This window comes from Vitis riparia, chromosome 14, assembly GCF_004353265.1.
Source record: "Vitis riparia cultivar Riparia Gloire de Montpellier isolate 1030 chromosome 14, EGFV_Vit.rip_1.0, whole genome shotgun sequence".
NCBI lineage: Eukaryota > Viridiplantae > Streptophyta > Magnoliopsida > Vitales > Vitaceae > Vitis > Vitis riparia.
Genome location: NC_048444.1, coordinates 10,963,147 through 10,978,878, shown reverse-complemented (window position 1 = coordinate 10,978,878; position 15,732 = coordinate 10,963,147). Strand labels below are relative to the sequence as shown.

Genomic DNA, 15,732 nt, shown 5'->3' with positions numbered 1-15,732 from the left:
TTATTATTTATAATATGATTCTAGCTTCCCATTTATCTATCCTATTCATGCATTGTACTTTCTCAACATTCAAGCCTTACATCACTTGCATTATACATGACTTTTGAGCATTATGAATTACATCGAATATCCATGTTATGGGTTTCTTGCAAGTAGATGAGTTGTTTACAACTGGTTTATGAGAATTAGGCAATCTATTTGAGGATGTAATGCATTACCTCCTAATTGGAGGTATAACTTGTCTTGGTTATTGGGAAAGGGTTCTCATAGTAAATACACTAATGTGCATGGTTATATATTGGACAAAACCCATGGTAAGTCATAACATTGGCTATCAGGTAATCATGTCTTCACCAAACTACTATGTTATATGGGCCCTCAACCTTGAGAGAATACCAAGCTAGTGCTAAGGTCTTCAATGAGTTCAACCTATAGGTGGTCAAATATTCCTTATGGTTTGAGTCACTATTAATTGAGGTAGGTGACAATAAGTGTACTCAAGATAAGCACCATGATATCTCATGGGTTTGAGACAAAGTATCCCCTCGAGTGATCCTAAGAATTCGTGCTTAGGAAATCTATGGCTGAAGTAATTCCTTAAGTGAAATTTGACATATGCGATTGGAGAGCAAGAATTTGTTAGTTGATCACATAATAGGAAGATCTAAGACTTAAGGATGGTAGAGGTAATCTTAAGAAATTGATAGCATCTACCTCATTAGATTACAAACAATAGTTCATAAGGAGTTTGCATACAATGAATACTAGGTCATAGACCCAAGTTTAGTATCTGATTTTAATATCATAGTATCAAAGTGTAGTTGACTTTTTATAGTGGGATGTTGAGTCAACTTCAAAATTAGATTCTAAGCGAATTAATATTTTGCTATAGGTCTCAATGGTCTTTACTCGAACTCATATTTCTTGATGACACATTATTTTAAGAATATTATGTTATTTATTAATATGTGCGTATAAGAGAATTTTGGTTAACGTACAAGATTGCATAAAAGCTTATGAGTGATCTTTTTGGATTAGACTAATTAATTAATTGGAGCCTAAAATTAATAGACTAGGTTAAGTGACCCAAGTCCAAGATGACTCATATCACTAAAGTTCACAAGGAAGCCTATATAAACCTTCTTAGAGATTTAAGGTTTTACACTTCTTCTATTCAACCCTCCAGTGAGAGAAACTCTAACCTCCAAATCCTTTAGAGAGGAACTCACCTTCCTTGTGTGTTAAGATCTAGGAAAAAGAGCCTTTTGGTCTTTGATATCCTGTTTCTTCATCAAATGGAATTGATATGGGAACATTCAGATTGTAGATATCGTTTCTACTCTCTAGATCTTAGTTTTAATATATCATCATTCTTCCATTGTGTAGATCTAGAAAAGCCTATGATAGTTTTTGCATGTACCCTAGAGACCCAAAGCTTAGGATGGCTTGTGTGACCATTCCTATACGTGGCCCAGAGACTAAAATGAAGCCCACTCCATTCATCCATTTGCTTATCAAAGCAAATTATTATCACTCCTATAAATGTAAAACTCCAAAGCAACTTAAAACCCAAAAAAACCCATGACTGCCAGTGGCTCATTAGCTATTGTGACAAAAGCTCTTGTTTATTTCATAATAAAATAGCTTCCGCAATGTCTCCAACAAAAAAAAAAAACAAAAACAAAAACAAAAAAAAAGGCACTACTAACACATAGGTATAGATGCATGTTATTCCACAAAACATAAGATGACGCTTTTTCCAAACCATCAAGAGCTTTCACATGCCTCCATCACATTTTCCTCGCTGCAAAAGAAAACAAGAGGCTTTCATTTAACACTACAAGCTTAAACATAAAATGGAATAATACCTTAAAGTCATAAGATATCAATATCATATAGTAATATCTATGGATCGGTTTCGCATAAGTTCAAAATATTACCTTGGGAGCATTTTTGTTCACCATTTCTGAAGAAGCAATAGGTGGCAGCTGAACAGAACAAGGAATTTCATGATTCCACATTATTAATTCCTGATGAAAAAAAGAAAAGAAAAGAAAAGAAAAGAAAAATTACACCTCAATAACTACACAATTAGATATTGGAATTGAGGGATGTTTAATTATATTTATTAAATAAAACTATGAGTTGTAACACTCACATGGTTTGCTGCAGGAAAATGTACTTCGTCATTTGCCACAACAAATCCTGCTCCTCCTGAAATATTTTCACTGTGCTCTTCCTGAAATATTTTCACCAGTTTGTTTCCAAAGAGAATTTAACTCCAAAAAGGGGTTTTAATATTGAATGAAAACTCTATTATTTTATTATTAGTAATGATTTGATGCAAGAGAGCACAACGATAAAGATAAAGAAAAACCAACCTTATGCACATCGGGAGCAATGTTTGTCAAGAAATGCAGAGTTGGGTAACATCGTATGGCTCTCCCTATATCACATGGTTGCAGAGTTCGGCGTTTGTTGGCTTCCGCATGAAACCATGCTCGAAGTGTGAGCTCTAGGATGAACAATTCACTTGCTTTGGCAAATAGTATTTGACTGTCCGCACTAATCATCTATTGGATTTGTTTTTTAATCAGAATAAGAAACTTACAAAAATATTAAAATACCATAAAAATTCATTATAAGTAGCATATAATGTCTAATGATGCAAATAGGTAAAATGGTACACATACCACATTTGACCATTGGATTCGACTTGGTTTGAATTGAATTTGTTCAATAATAGGCATAATTTTTGTGATATTTCAAAAAAATAAAAAATAAAATTAGTTGTTTTTTAATTTTTTTTCACTTTTTACTAAAAATAATTTGTATTTAGATTTTAGTTCATTTGTTTTTTATTTTTTACTTTTTGTTAACTTATTATTTATTTATTAAATTTGTTACAAAATAACTTTTTCTAAATATTAAAAGTAATATGTTGATTTTTCTTTACTTTATAATATTTAATAGAAATATAATCTTAAAAAATAAACAGTTTAATACTTAACACTATTAAACACTATTTAATTTTAAGTTTCATTTAAAATTAAGTTAAAAAACAAATACCACCTTAATGTCAAACTTTTCTATATATACATTGTCATCAATAATGCAAAACTAAAATGGTAAATTTTCAATTTTCATAGGTTCTTGTTTCTAATCTAATATACAACGAGATGTCGTTCCATTTGCAACTATCTATTGTAATATCATCTCATTTACAAAATAATAATAATAATAATAATAATAATTATTATTATTATTATTATTATTATTATTATTATTATTATTAGTGATGAGAGAGAGGCTTAGAGGGACAAAAAACAATCACAAAATCAATTAATAAACCATGCCCATCTATGACTATTAAATATTAAGTACTATACAAAGAAAAATGTTGTAGATTAGAAAGCATGAATACTTTTACCAACCTTAACATTTCGGTTTGCTTTCATGATTCTTTTGATCCTTGCGAGAGGTAAAGCATGTTGGCCCTTAAAATCTATAAGATAACATGACAAATCAATCACAACAATTCTTGGAAAAAAAAAATTAAATAATTAAACCATTTTCCATGGAAATCCATCTTGAACTCATGTAAAAAGTAATCCATTATTAATTTTAAGGCTACATTTGGTTCCCAAAAATATTAAAGAAAGAAAAAAAATATTAAAGAAAATGGTTTTTTTTTATATATATATATTTGGTTTTGCTATCAAAAATGAGAAAGAAAGTCAAATATAATTAAAATTCTTAAGAATACATTTTAAAATTATTTAATATTTGTAAGATCTAAATAAATATATAAAAATTGAACTTGCATATAAAAATAATTCATTGACTTTAAATTTATTTTTTATTTTCCTTCATTATACTTTTTTTTTTTTTTTCCTTGCATTTTCCTTCAATTTTTTCGAGATCTAAACATAGCCTCAAGTTGAAAGAAAAATGAAAGTATGGATGTACATGTTGATTTGGCCAAAGGTAATACCAAAACTATGACAGGGCCTCATTATGATCCAAGTACTATGGTTTATTTCCATTTGCGTACCTTGGATACATTGATACATGGACAATAGAGTAGAGGATGGGTGTATCGAAAATATAGGAAATTAGAAAAAAAAATAAAAAATAGAAACCTGAAATACTAGGAATCTCTAGCATTTTTTGATTCCAAAATAGAAACCTGAAAAACTATGACAAAGGCCTCATTATGATCCAAGTACTACGGTTTGTTTCCATTTTCGTACCTTGGAAACATCGATACATGGACAATAGAGTAGAGGATGGGTGTATGGAAAATATAGAAAATTAGAAAAAAATAAAAAATAGAAACCTGAAATACTAGGAATCTCTAGCATTTTTTGATTCCAAAATTGCACAAGGCTCAACCTTTCTTGCTGCATTAGAAGGTAATAACTACCCTCTTCTCCATCCTTCAGAAATAAAGACATTTGAATAAGCAAAAGAAGAAGAAGAAGAAGAAGAAGAAGAAGAAGAAGAAGAAGAAATGGAAATAGTATATAAATCTTAAAATTGATAGGAGATTAGATGGGAGGTTCCATACCAAATGCATTGTCTGTTGGTAATGAGGTAACATGGGGGCAGGAGGCAAAGACAGAAAATCATGCACTTCTGCAAGAGGAGATCTCGAAGAAGCAAACTCGAACATCTGTTCTTAATCCATGATTGAGCTTTCTACCCTCTTTTCTATTTCATGAAAATAGCCCTCTGTACACATATATAGTGAAGATAAGAGAGCACAAAAGAGAAAGCATTAAATTTGTGGTAATCTTTAGCCAGATTTCACCACAGAAAAGGGCATAAAATATCTGAGATAGATATAAGACACTATTAATGAGTTCTGAAATATTTTCTCTATCATTAATGACTTAATGTTTACAAGTTATGGAGTGGTAGCTAGGAAGAATCAGATTCTTTGGACCCACTCCCTGCATATCCTCGCTCATCACGCCAGTCCTCAAATCCATTTGGAAAGTCATGAGCTGGACTACAAATGAATGAGAGGATCAGTACCAAGAGCATTATGGAATGGTAATGAGGTAACACAAGGGAGGAATCAAGGGCGCCATATATAAAATTATGTACTTGTGCAATATAAGATCTAGAAGAAGCAGTCATATTTGTTCTGAATCCATCATGAACTTTCTGCTGCATTTTTTTATTTCAAGAAAATATCCCCTTTATTCATATATAGATTAGGCGAGATAGCATTAAATTTGTGGTTATCTTTAGTTCAATTTCAATACAGAAAAGGACATAAAATATATGAGGTGTTAGTTAACTTTTGATATATTTTTTGTATCATTAATGAGTCGATGTTTACAAAGCTATTAAGTGGTCGGAACAGTCAAATGCTTTGGAACTACTCAATATATAACTCGTAGAAAAATCAGGTTCTTTGGGCCCCTCTGTGCATGTTCATCTTGCTCATCACGTTGGCTCTCAAACTAGCTTGCAAAGTTATCATCACTGCTACCTACTGTTCGAGCCATCTAATGATATATTATTTTAAATATTTAACAATATATTATATGTACTGAAATTAATATATTTGATTAGAACTATTATTGAAAAAAGAAATGTTACAATTTAAATCAACAAGTCTTGTTATTGAGCCTTTTTAATGCATGAAGTACTAATTTGTACAATAATTTAATTTGGTTTTATAGCCTAAGTTGTATAGTAAGACAAGTTTGAATGGGGCAAAGTATTAGTTTGTATGATTGGTTTAGCGATTTAATCGGTCAATTTGGCCTGATAATGATAATTTTGTATGTCATATATAAGCCATCTCAAGTAATTAATTAAGACTACTACTCAAATTTAAATTTTATTAAAGTCGATGTATTAAATTAATCCTATTAAGAAATGTGACTTTATTAGTACATATCATAAAAAGGTATCATTAGCGAGGAGTTGTCAATATTAAAATCCATTTACTATCCAATATTAATGCGCGCTTAGAAGAATCTTTAATCTGTAAGACACTACAACTAATCTAACTCTACTTTGTCCAAACCCATGGTTTCTAGTATGGTTACAACTTGATTGGTTTTTCACCACAAGAAAATGAAGATATTGTCCTATAACTTAAACCTTAGTAAGGGTCAATAAAATCCATGACCAAAGAGAACATGTGATGTGCATGGAATATAGCCATTTTTATAAGTCTTCATAGAGCCAAAATTTGGTGGGCGAAGGTGTTTCGTCACTATCATGGCAGGTTTATAATCTAAAGACGTGATCAATAGATGTGGTTTTGTTTTGACAAAAACTCTAGTCCCATTGTGGGCACCTTTATTTGTGCAAATATATGAGGATATTGTGGATTCAGTTTTTCTATTTGCTGTCATGACTCATAAGGCTTATATTAAAAAGAAGGCCTATGATATTTACCCCAATTTTGATACCCTAATAGCCTCTAGAGAGGTCTATTCCACCCTTAGCTTTTAGAGATTTTTCTTATATTGCGTTTGGTGGTGATTCTAAAAAATGGTTCTAACATTTTCAATACTTGAATGCTAAAAATATTTAAGTATTAGAAATAATCAAAACATTTCTTAAAATCATTACCAAATGGGCTCTTATTGGGTTATACCAAGTTTTGCATGCTTAACAAAAACCAAGGTGTGGACAACAACGCCATGTTTATTAGCGGTTCTAACATAATAGTTTTCTGTTTTTTCACAAAAAAAAAAAAAAGAGCATAAAAACAAATTTAGTTGACAATTGTTCTTAAAAACGAAGATTTTGAAAATTGTTTTAAAAATAATGGGTCTCTCATAATATATTTTAATTATTTTTTGAAGGTATTTAAAATAATAATTGTATAAATATAGAGAATGATTGAAAATAAGTGGAAGTTGTTTGTCCGACTTTTAAAAACAAAATAAAAATAAAAATAATTTTAAAAAAACTAAAAAAAATAAAAATTGAATACAATAGTTTTCTTTTTCTCTTTCCATACTAGAAATTTTCAAATATTCCTATGAATTATATGGATATTTTTTTTTTAAATCTTTTAAATTATTTAATTTTTTTATTAAGTAAATAAATTTCAAATTTAGTGTACGTAACATATAATTTTTTTTTAAATTTATAAAAACAATTTGAAACTCAAAAAAATTTAATTAGTACTAGAATATTATGAACCTTAATCTAATTAAAAGTTATAGACCAAAATTCATTTTGAATGACTTAACTTGTCTTTTCTTTTCATATAATTATATTTTTATAAATTTTTTAATACGCAAATAAACTCCAAATCAAATAAGACTTAATGCGTTATATTCATTAATGAGTATACTAATTTTAAAAAATAATTTGAATATCAGATAATGATTTATTAATAATAAAAATTTATTAAAAAATTAATCTTTATATTGAAAAGTTAAAAAAAGTAAATAAGTTTAAAATAATATATAAAAATAATATATTAATTTTAAATTTATTTTTTATTTTCCTTCACTTTTTCTATATTTTCATATTTTTCCCCTCTTTATTTTATTTTCCTTATATTTTTCCTCAAAATTTTCCAAAATTAAACAATATTTTGTTACCATATACTTTCCCTTAAAATTTTCTTTTCCCTATAGTTTCCCCAAGGTTTCGAATTTCTATATTTTAGTCAATAGTTTACTCAAATTTGTGCGCTATGCATTTCTCTAGTTCTACAAAGGTTCAAATAAAAACCTTTGGTGTGTTTGGTTGGAGAAACGTTTCCTTTTATTTTATTTTATTATTATTTTTTTTACTTTTTAAAAGCAAATTTATTATCTACTTTCTTCTCTTTGAATATTGTGAAAATTATTTTTAGAAAATAAAATTTGTAACGTCTTATTTGGTTTTCAGTTTTTTTTTTCTAAAAAAAAAAGTGTCTAAGCAAATAAATATATCAACTTATATTAGTCTATAATTTAATAAACAAAATTTGTAAACCATGTTTTTAAGATATCATATGATTCTATACGTATTTTGAGGATAATGTTTTATTTGTATTACGTGAGACGATATAATGTTTTATTCATGTTATGTCCATGTTTTAAGATAATGTTTTGTTCTTGCTAATATTTTTTTTATATTTGTAATATTTAAAATTTTCTTATGTAGCTGGTTCCACCAGGTTTTTTAACCTAATTTTATTGTCTTCTTTGTTTTCAACATTTTATAAAATAGATTTCACTTTTCTTAAGAAAATTTTGAAATATCAAATTCGTGTTTTAACTTTTTCCAATTTTTAAACTCCATTTTCAGAAAACAAAATGGAAAACTATTTTACAAACAAGCTTTTAGTCTTGAATTATGTTTTCTTTGAAAATGAAATTAAAGAACAGTCTAAACAAGTTGCACCTAATTTTCCATTAAGCAAAACAAGTTGTCATATATTAACCTATGTAGGTGTGATTTAGATACAATTTTTTTTTAAAAAAATAATAATAATAATAGCAACTATATAAAATTTAGCAATACTAACACAAAAAGTGTTAATATGGATTTACTTTTGCATTTTCTAAAATTAATTTTATAGTTTTTAAAATTTGATATGATAAAATTTTCCAATGCGTTATTCTTTGAACAATTTTTGAAAACTATTATCTTTTAAAAAAAAAGTCTCTGAAAGTTCATATATTTTAAATAATGTTTAAAATTATTATTTTTAAATGAAAAATAAAACATGTATCTAAAGTAAACATTAAGCTCTACTTAGTAATTGTTTTAGAAAACATTTTATTTTGTTTTTTTTTCCAGAACAAAAAGTAGAAAAACATATTTGGTAATAAAAAAATAGAAAAAAATTTTAATTCTTAAAAACATAAAATAGAATATTTTTAAAAAATATATTTTAATTGTTTTCAATTATTTTCACTTATTTTTTAGGATTATTTTGAAAAGAATTATACAAATATGAAAAATGATTTAAAAAAAGTACTAAATATACAAATTATTTTTATAAATATGAAAAATAAGTTCAAAATATTTTATCTTTTATATAGACTTTTGTTTTACAAAACATCAAAAATCAATTTTCAAAAACTATTATAAAAACTATCTTTAAAGTTTATTTTTAAAAATATTTTTCAAGGAGAGTCTTAGATTCTTAATTAACATAATGTAATGCTCAACCATGTATGATGTAATTTAACATGTTGAAATTTCTTATTATTCAATGGGGAACATTTATTTAGAGCCAAGTTAATTAATTGAAAATTTTACATCCAATATCTGGGTCACTACATATTCTTTGGTAGCTAGAGATCTCATTGTAAATCACAATTCTTATTCTTTAATTTGGTCTCCCAATAATGGAGTCCATATTGGTGAAGCAAAGAATTCCATTGCCACCAGCATTACCAATATCATTTGCTTTCACTCCAAGAAGAATTTTTGGCACCATTGCACTTGCGTATACATAAGTTTAACCATCTTCATGGAGCTTTTGAGTATTTCGTCTTATAGGACGTAGCATATCTTATAAGGTCATTTAACTTAATTTTGCATAATTTCTAATAAAGAATGGAAAATTTTGATATATGTTTGTAGTTTTCGAAAAGCTTTAAGATTTTTTAAGGTTTTAAAAATCAGACTAGACTGATCTATCCAACCGGTCTATGCAACCATCCGACCATGGTATCTCTGGTTTGGGCAGCTTATTTGATCTGTTTTTGGATTTTACCAGTCTTGAACTTTTCAAACCATTGGTTGGATTGGGGACCCGTTAGAACCAAACAATTCTTCATGAGCCAGACAATTTTTAACCCCATCTCAAATTTTTACCATTTGTCCCTCAGAACACTAATTTATTTCCTTACCTATTCTAAATCCTTCACCATTTTTCTGCTTGGAGTTCCCTTAATGTGTCGGACCAGTTATCTAACCCCAAATCGGCACCCAAAAGGAAGAGAAATAAACCAAATTGTTGAAGAATATAATGGCAAAGCTCATCAGCCAACTCCCGAAACATAATCAATGACACCTTAGTTCACAGGTGAAGCAATCCAGACGAAACGGTGAAATGCAACCAACAATTTCAAATCAGTGAAGCGCTCCTCTCAACCCACACCCAAATCTATCGACAAACCAAATCTGTATCCTCTTGTGGTATCTTTGCAGACTTTTCAAATTTTTTATTCAATCAATGAACAAAAGCACACAAAAAATTTTGAATTCAAGTTGTTACATTGCCATCCCAATTCCCAAAATTAATTTTTAATATTTTAGTTTTAAAAAAGTTTTATTAATCTATCTATCGATATATATATATATATAATATTGGTCGAGAGTCTTGAGACAAGAGGAGATGTTACAATGTCAAAGAGGAATCGTTGAAATTATTGAAAGAATCAACTAGCTGATAGGGTCTGCCACATCTAAAGGTCTCTATTTAATTTTCATCAAAGTTATTCTGCTGTAATGGTCTTGACCACGTCCTAAACAATCTACCAGGTTGTTTCACGCCAACAATCGCTGCAACTTACATATATAATTATAAGAGCTGCAATGCTCATTCTAACTTGCTGCTTAAGAAACTATCTTAACTAATCAAGCTGCACAAGAGCTTTAATTGGCCATTCAAATTTATGGAGCTGTGAAACTGTCCTCGCAAATAATCCACAGAAGAAACTCTATTTCAAGCTAGTCATGAACCTGAAACTGTTATTAGTGGTAATATGGAATTTAAGAGATTTTTTACAGTAATCATAGCATTGCTCAAACTCAAATAGTAGTTGTATTCTAGAAAACAGGTCAAAGAAGGAGAAATTCTGAACAAAAAAAAAATATCAAAAGCATGCTTGAGCATTGAAATATATACTACTGCTAGCTGGCTCATGTTTAACTTCTCATAGTATATAGGAATGAGACCAGTTCCACAGCAAGTGGCCTATAGAAAAAGTAGTTTCTTGTTTGAAAGAAATACCCTGGCCGGACCCTGTCCTCGTTTTATTTTTTAAAAAGTCAAAACTTATTAAACCGTATATTTTTTATATGCGGAGACCAGGTAGCTAGGTCATTGGGATACGAGGATACATTATCAATGGATATTGATGAACTCCACTAATATTTCTTTTACTCTAGTATTGAAACATTAGAGAAGTTAACTGGTTATCAAAGAACTCCTCATCCACCTCCCTTGTTACCACTTACAACAAAATTGAAACTTACTGCGCCATATTTAATTAATACATTCATATTTAAGTTCGTAGCGTCTATATGTAAATGATCGTAAGTCATGCATGCCCATCTCTTGCGATTTCAGATTTTCTCATCTCTCTCAACATAAGTGGTATGGAACACAAGTTTTACAAATTGAAAATGTCGTAGCCAGACTGAAGTGGTTTTCTATATAAACTATTTAAATGGTTATAGAAGTTAATGGGCTAAGACAAACTTTGAGGACTTGGTAATTTAGATCATTTGGCTTTTACTTGGATTTCAATAGTTAATACAAGACTATTTCAAGGCTCAAACATCTCATAGATTCTTCAGCTATATAAATAGACAACCAACCCTCATAACGAATCCACAGCAAAAACAAACTCTAGCCACCATAGCAGTTCATTGCGCTAGTAAATTCCTTGCTCTTTCCTCAAAGAAGGATTGCTTGAGAATACATTGCCTAAACATGAAGAAGATGGTCATTAACACCCTCGCATGCATTGCACTCTCGGCTATGTCATTTTTCCTTGCCTCTGCCTCCGATCCTAGTCCTCTTCAGGACTTTTGTGTGGCTGTTAATGACACAAAGACCACTGGTATGATATTAATGTTTTTTCTCTACTCTTCTTCCCTTGATGATCAGATCTATTCTCTTTATCTATATATCAATGATTTCATAGCAGCACGGCCTAATGCGTTTATGGCTTTGCAGTGTTTGTTAATGGGAAAGTCTGCAAGGATCCAAAGGTTGCGACAGCAAATGATTTCTTCTTTTCAGGGCTTCGGGTTCCTGGAAATACCTCAAACAAACTTGGGTCAATGGTCACACCGGAAAATGTGGCTCAGATACCCGGACTCAACACCCTTGGCATTTCACTAGCTCGTGTTGATTATGCCCCATATGGTCTCAATCCTCCCCACACCCACCCCCGTGCCAGGGAGATACTGACCGTCCTGGAGGGAACACTTTATGTTGGCTTCGTGACCTCTAATCCTGACAACCGCCTCATCTCCAAGGTCCTTTACAAAGGAGATGTTTTCGTCTTCCCAGAGGGTCTCATTCACTTCCAGCTCAATGTGGGAAAAACAAAAGCAGTCGCCATTGCTGCATTGAGTAGCCAGAACCCTGGCGTGATCACCATTGCCAATGCGGTATTTGGCTCAAAGCCAGCAATTTCAGCTGATGTTCTTACAAAGGCCTTCCAAGTGGACAAGAACGTGGTTGACTATCTTCAATCTCAGTTCTAGACTGACAACCGCACCGACTAGAATGACTCACCTATTCACATCTTGCTATTCATAAGATTAGATATCACTTATATGTATTCATTGCTGAAATGTGTGACAATCATTTCTTTTCATATCCTAATAAAATAAAGGTATTTTTCAATACATACAATGTCTGAATTTCCTTAAGTACGATTACTTCATAGCCATTGCTGCAAAACTGGCAAGGTGTCCATTCCTATGTCATAAGCATTGGTGCTTTTTCTTTTCTTTTCTTTTCTTTTCTTTTTTAATTCATTTTTCAGATTGCGGAAGGTAAGCTTTTGTGGCACTTGATAATTTAATATTGCACATGAAGCTTAGTTCAGAGACAAAGTTGAGGTCAAATCTCTCTAGTTTGGTAAATCCATCGGAAGAGTTCATAAATAAACTACATTTTTCAATATTAATGCAAATTGTTGACCCATCATACAATTTAGGATCACTTATAGCAGGCATGCCCGAGTGCTTCTCATCAATAAAATTGATAAAAGTTCAAACACTAGCATATATATTTATATATACCATATAAATTGATACAAGCTGAACTCATTTAAATTCCCCACAATATGTACCATATATCCTTCCAAACTTTTCTTCTATTTCTTAATTATATATTCCAACTTCTGCTTTTGTATGTGAACAAGGTGATGCATGGTGAAACTGAAGAAACAATGGAGCATCGAAGAGGATAGGAATATTCTACATATTTCTATTAACAGTTAAGCATACATTTACATACACAAGTTAATGGAGATATATGCCGAAGGGTTGAATAGTAGGGACCAGATCAGTGGAGTGATATAGGGAGAGAGTCTGGTCCATGACTGCAGGCATAATGTGGGGGTCAAGTATCTTAACGGATATTCTCCTTTATATATCCTCCATAAGATGGAGCATTGGAGATACTCTAAAGCACCAATGACACGATGATATTCTATTGCATCTGTGAGAAAGGTGCTATCATAAGGGAGGAGATGTTCCATGGTGGACATAGGAGTGACAACCTCTTTAGCACCAATGTACCATGGCTAAGTACAATGGAAAGAACTGCTCGAATGGTAGTTAGTTTAACTATCGGGTTGAATGTGTCATGATAATCAATTCTAGATCGTTGGTGAAAGTCTTTGCCAACAAGTCATGCCTTGTAATGAGCTACACTCCCATCAGTATTTCATTTTACTGGAAAAACCTACTTGTAACCAACAACATTTTGTGATGGATAAGGTGGAACAAGCTCCCATGTTTCATTTATAGTAAGAGCATTAAGCTCATCAATCATTGATGCATGCCAATTTGGATCATAAAGGGCAATTGTGGGATTTGAGGAAAAAATGGACCAGGTAAAGAATGTTTAGTTGTGGTATGGAATTGTTTAGGCTTGGAAATATTATCCTAAGAGCGAGTAGTCATGAAGTGAGTACGGTAAGGGATAAAAGGAAATTGGGTTGGGTTAGGTGCAGAGGAAGGAGGATAAAAAGGAGTAGGGGTAATGTCTCCACAAGAGTTCAAAGTAGAAGACATACTTGATTGTGAGCCATGGAATGGAGAGACTACTTCAATATTGGATGAGGTGGAAAGTGGTAGTGACATGGACATAGAGGAGTTAAAAGGGTGAGAATGAAGAACTAAGAATGGTGTAGCACTTAGAGAAGCAAGGAAATGAGTATAAGATGACCATTGTTGGAAATCAGAGGTAGTAGTTGCATGGAGTTATCCTTAGAGAATAGAATGACATCTTCAACAAATCGAACATGATGAGAAAGGTATATTTTATTAGTGGAGAAGTCGAGACATTTATATGCACTTTGAGTTATGGAATATCTTAAAAAGATATAAGGTTTAGATTATTGGTCTAACTTGTGTTGAGCATATGGGCATAGCCAAGGGTAATAGAGACAACCAAATGTTTTGAGTTTAGTGTAATTTGGTAGGGTATGAAAGATAGCTTCAAAGGGGGATTTGGTGTGAAGTATTGGGGTGGGCATTCGGTTGATGAGATATGTACGTATATAGCTGTGTGAAAAGCAATTGGCCAATAAGAGAGAGACATAAAGGCTTGATGCAACAAGGTTAAGTTTGTCTCAACAATATGTCGATGTCATCATTTAGATGGGCCATTGTGTTGAGGTGTATAAGAAGGTGTAGTAAGATGTTGAACACCATTGGTTTGGAGGGGTATCAAAATGGCATTCAACAGTTGCTTTGAATTTAAGAAGGATAGGCATTATGTCATATTTAAGATAAAGAGGATATAACCTAGTATACTTAGTAAAATGATCAACGAAAATAACATAGTATGTAAAAACATTGATAGCAGAAATAGGTGATGGCCCCCAAACATCATAATAAACTAAGTCTAAAAGGCTATGACTTGTTAAAGAAAACATACAAAAAGAACTTAATTTTTTACTCTTATTACAATGGTAGGAATCACAATTAAAGTTGGATGTTATTGAGGATGACATAGGAGAAGTTATAGCTTCTTTGTAGGTCCTTGTACATAATTGTTATTGTACATAATTGATTTGATTTCACTATTAATGGCTTCATTCTAGAATAGTGGATCAGAAGAAGTAATAACTTCTTCGTAAGTTCTAGGGTCCTCATTTATTAGGAAGGTATAGAAACTGTTAGCCCAAGGGTTCTCCTAATCAAGTTTTGATGATAACAAACCATGGTTAAGTGACTAATTGGTTTAAATGGTAAAGAATTTCAGGTTTAAATTTGGAAATTCATCAAAGGACTAAATGGATACAAGATCGAGGCTTTTGATCATAGGAAATGAATGTAAGATGAATGCATGGGTGCACTTAGGTTTTCATATCTTTTCATGCATCTTTGAAAACTCGGTTTATTCCTTAAAATTATGATTTCATTAAAACCCGAGTTTTATCAAATGTACCTTAGGCAAAACGTTTCAAAATTGGCATATTAATTTACCTAAAGACCTTGCCTAAGTGTTAGAAAAGAAAATAAGTGAAAAAGGTAGGTTTTCGGGGCTAAAAAGCTGAATCGGTTGAGGCTCTGGCCAATCGGCTCAACCGATTGGGGAATCGGTCGACTAGTTGCCTTTGTCTGTCGAGGAGTGTCAAAAACACTCTCTCTCATCCAGTAGCTTTCCCTTCCTGATTGAGGTTCCCTCCTTCCTAGTCGATCTCTCGTCGAGGCAACGGTAACCTGTCAAAGCATTAAATGCTCCAATGGCTAGTGAACTGGTCGACCCCCAACTCGACTGGTTAAGGTTGTCTTTTGCTTTTCTTAGCTCCCAAGCTTAGAAACCTA

The 15,732-nt window shown here is 31.3% G+C and overlaps 2 protein-coding genes across 2 annotated transcripts; one reads left to right on the top strand and one right to left on the bottom strand.

Annotated features, from left to right (window-relative positions):
* Positions 1-1,729: 1,729 nt before the first annotated feature.
* LOC117929778 (nuclear transcription factor Y subunit C-4-like) lies at positions 1,730-4,628 on the bottom strand. Its single transcript, XM_034850185.1, has 7 exons — positions 4,571-4,628; positions 4,340-4,439; positions 3,435-3,505; positions 2,382-2,573; positions 2,159-2,239; positions 1,941-2,030; positions 1,730-1,804 (listed from the first exon to the last, which is right to left on the bottom strand). Exons 1-7 carry the CDS (start codon positions 4,601-4,603, stop codon positions 1,778-1,780), a joined length of 594 nt encoding a protein of 197 aa, XP_034706076.1. The 5' UTR covers positions 4,604-4,628; the 3' UTR covers positions 1,730-1,777.
* A 7,013-nt stretch (positions 4,629-11,641) lies between these two features.
* Positions 11,642-12,570, top strand: LOC117931064 (putative germin-like protein 2-1). Its single transcript, XM_034851919.1, has 2 exons — positions 11,642-11,777; positions 11,894-12,570. The coding sequence occupies exons 1-2, from the start codon at positions 11,648-11,650 to the stop codon at positions 12,427-12,429; spliced, it is 666 nt and encodes a 221-aa protein (XP_034707810.1). The 5' UTR covers positions 11,642-11,647; the 3' UTR covers positions 12,430-12,570.
* The last annotated feature ends 3,162 nt before the right edge of the window (positions 12,571-15,732 follow it).

Excerpts from the sequence above, each read along its gene's own strand:
- LOC117929778 (XM_034850185.1), bottom strand. The coding sequence starts at position 4,603 with ATGTTACCTCATTACCAACAGACAATGCATTTG. Across the intron at positions 4,440-4,570 it reads ACCAACAGACAATGCATTTG|GATGGAGAAGAGGGTAGTTA; the intron begins GTATGGAACCTC and ends TTATTTCTGAAG. Across the intron at positions 3,506-4,339 it reads AGAGATTCCTAGTATTTCAG|ATTTTAAGGGCCAACATGCT; the intron begins GTTTCTATTTTT and ends GTTATCTTATAG.
- LOC117931064 (XM_034851919.1), top strand. The coding sequence starts at position 11,648 with ATGAAGAAGATGGTCATTAACACCCTCGCATGCATTGCACTCTCGGCT. Across the intron at positions 11,778-11,893 it reads TAATGACACAAAGACCACTG|TGTTTGTTAATGGGAAAGTC; the intron begins GTATGATATTAA and ends ATGGCTTTGCAG.